This window comes from Carya illinoinensis, chromosome 11, assembly GCF_018687715.1.
Source record: "Carya illinoinensis cultivar Pawnee chromosome 11, C.illinoinensisPawnee_v1, whole genome shotgun sequence".
Classification (NCBI taxonomy): domain Eukaryota; kingdom Viridiplantae; phylum Streptophyta; class Magnoliopsida; order Fagales; family Juglandaceae; genus Carya; species Carya illinoinensis.
In genome coordinates this window covers 44143615-44152233 of record NC_056762.1, presented here as the reverse complement: position 1 = coordinate 44152233, position 8619 = coordinate 44143615, and the positions used below count along the sequence as shown (strand labels likewise).

Here is an 8619-nt window from a genome sequence, read left to right as displayed (position 1 = left end):
CTCGATGGATTATACAAAGTTAAAGAACACTTTTAATGAATGTAAGATGAATTTGACTTTTGGTTATTCTATTCACATAAGTCTCCACATTAGAATATCTATTTTTTTATTATATAACAATAAAATAATATAAGAAGAATTTGACTTTGGCTATTTATATCAAATCTCTACATTGAATTATCCATTTATTCATTATATAATAATGAGTAATTAATAATTAAAAAAAATATTTAACTAACTTTTTTAATTATTAATTTATTTTATTTTGTCATGATATTTTACTATTCTACGTATTATATGTTAATTAGTAATCATATTATAATTAAATTAGTAATAAGCAGTAATATAAAGTAATAAAATAAACATTTACTCCTTAAACAGTAACAAGCAAATTTGATTTTAATTTTACAAATATTGTAGCTCAAAGCTAATAAATTTGGGTTTGCAATTTACATAATCCATAGCAATCAGTTTTTCATCTCTAATAATTAAATGAGACTTTATTTTTACATTTGGATAGTCCATTAACGATTTTCCGCGAATTGATACAAACTTCCAGGCGTAATAGGCTGCATGTATGGGGGTAACTTTTTGCCCACACCTAAGCACCGATTTCCTGCATTGCATTGAACCACCAATGTATCAAACAGACATCATGATACTGAATCTAGTTCACATGTTATAATATAAAGATTAAATTCAAAGTACTGATCATCATTTGATATGGTATTAAAGCAAAGGTTCTGAACCTGAAATCTGATCATATATCTACGCACGAGAGAGTGATTATCTCCAGTCATCAACTTTTATTTTTTCTTTTTTGGATAAATAGGGATTTAAGTTTTACCATTACATGATGCATCACATGAATATAGGTTGAATATGAATAAATCCACTTACTTTTGTATCTGGCAGCTGTATAAGGGAAATCGGTGATGATACCATCAACTTTTGCCACCTGGACAAATGTGTTGATCTCCACAGTTGCATCTGAGAAGAAGTCCCATGATTGAGTCACAAACTCATTGCTGAATGTCTCTACATAAACAGGGAGCTTCTCTGCATGAAGCTTGGGCACAATATCGGTAGTATTAGTGATAAATGCTGAAAGTTCAGGGAAGATGAAGTCCTTGGTGACAACCACTGAATCGGCAAACTTCTTTATGTTCTTAATGGTTGAGTCGGAGCCATCAGCAATACTCCCATTGGCCTTGTATACACACTCGTAATTGCTTTTGCCCTTGAATTTCCTTAGAACTAAGCTATTACTGGACTGGATCATAACTTTTAAGGATGTCTGTTTATCAAAACCAGCTTTGATCAAGACTTCGTTGACCGCATCAGCTACTCTCACTCCCCGTGCATTCTGAAAGGAACGGATCAACAGAATGAAACAGCGATGGATGATCAAGAAAAATATTAAAATCTGGAGGCATGAGAAGAAACACCCCTTTGATAAATTGCAAATCATGTATTTCAACAACAAAAAGACAGTAAGCAGCAGAGCAAATACTCACCTCTATGTTGATCAGGACACCAGTAAGAGATTTCGCATTCTTTGACAAGGCCAAGAAATCGGACAATGTTATAAACTTTCCGGCATTTTGGAACTTCGGGTTCCGGAACATTCTAAACTTGGCGGAGGGGTTTGCTATTACCGCTACCAGAATTTATGCATAATACAAGCATATAAGTAGATAGTGACGAAAATCCTCATTCAATGCAGAGAATTAATTCAAACCGATGTAAAGTTCCATCATGCTTGTCTCTCAGTCTCGACAAAAGCTTTTAAACAAATTTAAGAGGATGAATTTTTCCAAAGCATGAAAGTGTTTAGTGAATGTTTTCTTCGTTTGCTATCGGATTAGGAAGGAGAGGTTATGGTTTAAAGGGTATAACTGCACAGAATATGTAAAGGAGAATCCAATTCAACTTACGTATCAAGGTTTGAATCTGATTCCATTTCAGGCGAAAGGAAAATATTCCACCCACATCCTTTGGAACTATTGCAATTTCTGTCAAATTTTTTGAGCTCAGGCAAAATGGTGTCCCATCCTTGGCCAGTTGAACTGGGCAATCAATTACTTCTGCGCCATCTGCAATAGCTTTGTTATAGGCCAAGTCTGTGCAACCTGGGTAATCTCCACTTGCTCCATATTTAGAGATAATCAATGGTTTCGCTGCATAATGAGCAAGGTGAAAGAGTGTCAATAATGATATACCGAGAATAATGTTGTCATAGAAACACTCACTTAGACAACATAATCAATCAGTTGTGAACTGAAAAGGATCGAAGCCCTGGTTATAAGCATTTGTGACCGAGATAGATACCTTGTGATGAAGCTTTTCTGCTGAGATCATGAGCAAAGCAAGCTGCAGTACGAGGAGAAAAATTCAGGATTGTGATGAAAATACTTAATAGTAAATACCTAGTAGAGAAAAAAAAAAAAAAAGACTTACCTATAGCCTCTGAGGCAGTCATTGGGAAATCGCTCAGCACTCCATCAACAGCAAAGTCAGCATTGTTAACGAAAGACAAGTACTCCAATATGGGATCATGACTGTAATTGTAGCTAATGGGAATGTCATTTACAAAATCCGAGGCAAAAACTTCAAGCCCTGCTTTATGAGCATCAGCGACAATAGAGGTATGGGGTTGTAAATAAAGAGTTGCATCTACGGGCCATATGTAGTCCTTGGGAACAAGGATTCCGGAGGCAAATGTCTTGACAAAAGTAAGATTTTTCAATAGAGAGCCATATGTCTGGCTTGTTGAAGGCTCAATCTCATTTCGTCCTAGAAATCGGAAGACCAATTTTGTCTTTGTGGGTTTAAATCCCGACGCAATACGTGTTAGGAAAGCCACTTCTGGTGATGAAATGTAATCGACTTTCACTCTTTTCGAAACAGAAAGCACAAATCTTGTCATACTTAATTTGTGTTGCGTGAAGAATGCATCGTACTGCAAATTAAGTGTTCGGAGTTGGAGCAATAGGGTTAGTGATCAGAATGCATGATAGCTGAGAAGCCAAGCCATATCCAACATTATCAGAGGAAAATTAAAGCAACGAACGATCGAGGAGACCAATTCAATGTTAAGGCACACAGACAGAGCACAGCTCATAATCTTTTGTTTAATTACCTGAATGTTCAGCCATATGCCTGGTGGTTTTATTTCTTTAGCCAAATAATCAACGGTGATAATTGCAAAGCCATGGTTATCAAATCGGTTAGTTCGAGAATAGACTCCTTGCGTTACTGACAATTAGAAACAGAGAAATTCGCATCAGCTGACGATGAGAAATCTCATATCAAATAAGTAGAAACCTTGACTGATAGCAACTATAAACAGATAGACGGTAACCAAAAAAAAAAAAATGTAAAGAAAATAAGGTTTGTGAGCGAAAAGTCAGACATACCGGAGACATTATTTGCTAGCTCTTTGTAGGTGAAATCCACAGAAAACCATCCTCGGGTAGGGACCTTATTAACTCGGTAAACCCTACTCCTCTTTTTGTAAATAGTAGCAATGTCAGTAGCATTCTCCAACTTGACACCCTGCGCACAAATCCCAACTCCATCCTTTGTTAATTGCACGTCACACCATACGTGGACATTGGGTAGACTAACTTGCCGTGCCAGATCAAAGGCAATTGAACTAGAATCTGGAAACAGCCCTGAAAAGCCTCCTCGTGCAATCACTAGAGGCGGTTTACCTACAAAATATTAATTCCAATCATATGTATCAGTTTATTAGCATGCCATGTAAAACTCAAGTAGAAACATTAACATGAATAATGATCAATGAATGAATTACAACATTGTTGTGTATGTAATGTTTCACAAAGATATCGAAGGTACGTACGTACGTACTAAATCCGGCGCAAGAACAATACTCTCACTCCGTTTTAATTTCATTTTTCAAGAAAGCAGAAAACTTTTTCATTTTGTTCCAACGCTATATTTTTCTCGACAGTACAGTTACTAGAGGCTTGGAGGCAAAACACAAACCAGTAAGCGTAGGCCAGCGATCAGTCTGGCTAGGTTCCTGAGCAGATACCAAAGCTAATACCGCGGTGCATTGAAGCAGGATAAGAAAGAACGCCAGACAGCGTAGGTTGCACGTTGCCGGAAAAGCTTGCTGGCAAACCATTGAAACTGAGAACGTACGTAACTTCCGAGGATAAGGTTTTTTCGGGAGATTTGTGAGATTTTCGTAACTTTGTAATAGATATATATATAGAGAGAGAGAGATCTAGAGAGAGGTAGAGGGCTCGATTTGCTTGCGAAAGAGAGATGAGGGGATGGCTTACCGCGCAATCCTGCATATTTGACGTCGTCAAGATTTTTCCAATTTGGCATGCATGCAAATATTCTGGCTCTAAATATTATAAATTAAGCTGATCGGTTGTCATGGGAAAACGTGTTTTAATCGGCTTGGTGAAAAGGGATAACTGTTCGGATAATTAGAAGCAATAATTAGTATTTGTACAGTGATGACTAATGATAGCATAACGGATTAGAGAACCAAGTCAAGCACGTACATGATCAGTACGGGGAAATGGTCAACCTACCTTGCCTCGCAATATAAAAACTGTGTTTATATGTTGAAATGATTTGAATTGATATATAAATAATAATATTTTATTAATTTTTTAAAAATATATTTAAATGTAAAGAAATTAAAATAAGTTTAATTTTTTTTTATAAAATATTAAAAAAATAAAAGATTTTATTGATAATTTATTTGAGATGGATTGAAGTGAGAACGTAACTTAATGGTGGTAAACGGCCGAATCAAGCCCCGACCCCACATTAGTGAAAATGAGTACATTTGAATCCAAAGTTAATCAAAACGACATCAGAATTGTGGTACGCACTAGCTACACGTACGGGGCGATGATAAATGCGGATTGGTACCGTAGTCATGTATTAATCCCCGTTGAACGAGGCCCAACCCATATGCTATTATTTATCACATGTAGTTAGACCAATGACCTTTAGGAAGATAGGCGTGTTTATTTATTTTTTATTTAAAAAAAAGAAAAAGAAAAAGAAAAAAATATAATATGAAAGATAAATGAACATGCTAGTTATTTTTATTTTTTAAAGATGTATGCAAAGTTTGAAGATCTTCATACTATATCTAACATTATTATATATGTCAACATGGGATATTTTAAAGAGTGGCTCGACAGATATACGTGAGAGATCTCAAAAGCTCAAATATTGCTTGTGTCATATATTTCTCGCCTTACGCAAGGCATCGATAGTAATCACAATAATTACCCAATCTCGTTATGTAGTTTTTAGATAAGAAGTGTAAGAAGTGGAATTAACCAGAGAATGTCCCAAAATGTTGAAGCATCCCCGCTTCCCTTCAAATGGCCTGCCTCTGTACCTACTGGCAAGTAGTAGCGTTAATGCAGAAAGATTTGCCGTAGGGCTGTACATCAGGTAGGCGAGTAGTATTGGTTAGTTTAGGCAATCCGCCCTCTTCTTCCAACCAATGCTTGCCATGGCCAGTGCTTCCTTGTTCTTATCTCCATAGAAAGCGAACCGCACTTTCCAATCCGGCCTTCTGCCATGTGATCCAGGCTGAAATTTGGATTTTTTTTTTAAAATAATAAAAGTTCATTCTAATTAAATTTAAAATCATAATTTCTTTTGTAGTAAAAGCCTATATTTTATTCAAGATTTTTCAAGAAAATCCATTTAAAAGCATAATTCTTTTTATGTAAAAGTTTATATTTATTTAAAAGCATAATTCTTTTTTATTTTACTAAAATAAATTTCTAAGTCATCTAGTTGGAAAGGATAATGTTTGTGTTCAAAAATACTACATGCATGTAAAACAAAAAAAAAAAAAATATTCCAATATTCACCTATGCATAACAATGCAATCCATTACATATTACATTATTTTTTATTTATACGTTATATTACAAAATGCAAAATTATAATATATGAATTATAAAATCAATAAGATGTTCATCGATGATTAATCTCACACCAAATAGTGACTTCAAGTGATTAGATTCAAAGTGATCCTACAAAAAACAAAAAGATTTGAACAACTCATTCTTTTTCATCAATGGAAGCAATAAGACTGTTCATCAGTGTAAACAGCAATAATGAGTTGAACTCAATAGCTTTTCAATGTATAAAAGTAAGTATATCCAAATTTAAAAAAAAAAAAAAAAAAAAAAAAAAAATCCTTAATTCAAGCAAATGCCACTTTTAAAACCCACTTTTAATCTTTGACAAAGGCCATAGCAAGTGCATTTAGATCTCAATGCAACTGTCAGTGTTGAGATAATCCATCGACACAGACCAAAGATGAAACTTAGTGACTGCTTATAAGTTTAATAGCTTTTTAATTATATATGGTAAGTCAGTGCACCCAGGGTAATCTCCACTTGCTCCATTTTTGGAGATAACCAAAGGCTTTGCTGGATGGTGAACAAGGTGAAGGAACAAGGTTAGCATTATCAGTTAAGAGCAGGGAAAAAAAAGTCTAAAGCTTTTATCAGAAGCAACATGAAAGAGTGATATACCTTGTGCTGGAGCATTATTGCCTAGATGAGCAAAGCAATCTGCAGTATGAGGAGAAATCAACATCTTGAAGGAAATATTAATTGAAATAAGTGGCCAATAATTCAATTATAAAAAACTAATGCTTGTGTCTGAGATTCAGAAAAGAACAAAAGCACCGTCTGCATCAGAGTTATCCATCTATTTCTGTTCTGAAATTCAATGCTTCTGTTTTCAACTATATAATTGCAGCACATAGCATAGAGAAATATATGCAAGTACTCAGAGAGCAAATCCATTCGACTACTATCATAACTTGATAAGGTGCTTCGCATTAAAGGTAGCCCTAGGTTTGAGAATAAAATTGAAAAATTTCCTAAAAATCAGAGCGATTTAGTAAACCATATTGCATAATGATTCTAGCCCCAACCACAACCCCGTCAATGGCCTTCCATCATGGTCTGCCAAGGGCGGGGTTGTGGAAGTTTTTCAAGCTTTGCTAATAGATAGGGGATTCTTTAACTTCTCATGAAAACATAGGATAACTCATGGATTCATCTGTAGTAAACAACCAATTTTAAACGAAACGAAAGGAACTCAATCAAGGTGATCTGAAAATGCGCACTAATATCACATGATTGCACCAAAGAATGGTCAAACATTTCACATTGGAGGTGCTTCAAGGTCAAGATACAGGCCAAGGAAAAATCAAACAAGGGGTCAAGGTAACCAAACCCACAAGGAATTAAAGACTAATTTAATTTGATCATTTCAAATAAATACATCTGTCCAGGGGTTCAGATAGCCAAATCAAGTTTCATTCAGGAAGTTCCGAAATCAAAACCAAAATAAAACCTGATAATGAACCCATACTTGATGATGAAAACTATTCTTACAAAGTGAATAAAATAAGTTACCTATTGCCGAAGTCATTGGGAAGTCCGTCAGCAAACCATCAACGAAAAAGTCACCATTGTCAATGAAAGACAATTGCTCAGATAATGGATCATAACTGTAATTGAAGCTAAATGGAACGTCATTTGCAAAATCTGATGCAAACACTTCTAGCCCTGCCTTATGAGCATCTACGACAACAGTGGTATGAGGTTGTAAATAAAGACTTGCATCTACAGGCCATATGTAAGCTTTGGGAATGAGAATTCCAGAGGCAAATGTCTTGATAAACGTAAGATTCTTTAACAGAGTACCGTATGTCTGGTTGGCTAAAGGCTCGATCTCATCCTGTCCTAGAAACATGAAGACCAGTTTTGTCGTGCTTGGATTAAATCATGTCATTATAATTCTTAGGAAACCCACCTCTGGTGATGAAATATAACGAATTCTCACACTTCTCTGACACCAAAAGTACAAAGCTTCTCATACTGAAATTGTGTTGTCTAAAGAATGCATCATGCGGAAAAAGTGTTAGAATAAAAGGTTACTCAAAATGATAGCTGAGAAGCCATATCCTACATGATTGGAGAAATATTCATACAACAAAGGCAACGAAAAATTTAATGTAAGACAGTTTATAGTCTTTATTTACCTGAATGTTCAACCATAAGCTTGGTGGTTTCATTGTTGCAGTCAAGTTTTGAACGGTGAGAATTTGGAAGCCAGAGCCATCAAAGTTATTAGATCGAGAATAGACTCCTTGAGTTACTGGTATTAAACAGAGAAATTTGCATCAATTGCTAATGCAAAAGAGCATATTAAATAAGCGACAACACAGTCTGATAGCAACTTTAACTGTATTTTGAAAGAGGGGAAGCATAACTACATTTACTCTAAAGACATTGGAAAACAATATTTGAATCCCAATCATCCATATTCATCTCAGACTCGCTTACGTGCATAAGAATGTACTTGAAAGGCATCCAACTATATGTAAAAAAAATAAAAAAGGATGGTTCACTAGGCCTCCGAGTAGCCTATACGACAGAGAAGTAAAGAAAAAAGTTGCCAATGACTACTACTCAGACTTACAGATGACATTAGCTGCTAGCACACTAAAGATGAAATCCACCGAAAACTATTAGGGCTGTAAATGAACTAGTCTGTTTGATAACCCGCTCGGTACTTACT

General features: G+C 35.3%; 1 protein-coding gene across 1 annotated transcript; it reads right to left on the bottom strand.

Annotated features, from left to right (window-relative positions):
- Window positions 1-373: 373 nt before the first annotated feature.
- On the bottom strand, window positions 374-4214 carry LOC122281962 (glycerophosphodiester phosphodiesterase GDPDL3-like). Its single transcript, XM_043093854.1, has 9 exons — window positions 4012-4214; window positions 3420-3716; window positions 3143-3258; window positions 2461-2962; window positions 2332-2373; window positions 1938-2180; window positions 1518-1660; window positions 901-1366; window positions 374-616 (listed from the first exon to the last, which is right to left on the bottom strand). Exons 1-9 carry the CDS (start codon window positions 4151-4153, stop codon window positions 525-527), a joined length of 2043 nt encoding a protein of 680 aa, XP_042949788.1. The 5' UTR covers window positions 4154-4214; the 3' UTR covers window positions 374-524.
- Window positions 4215-8619: the final 4405 nt, after the last annotated feature.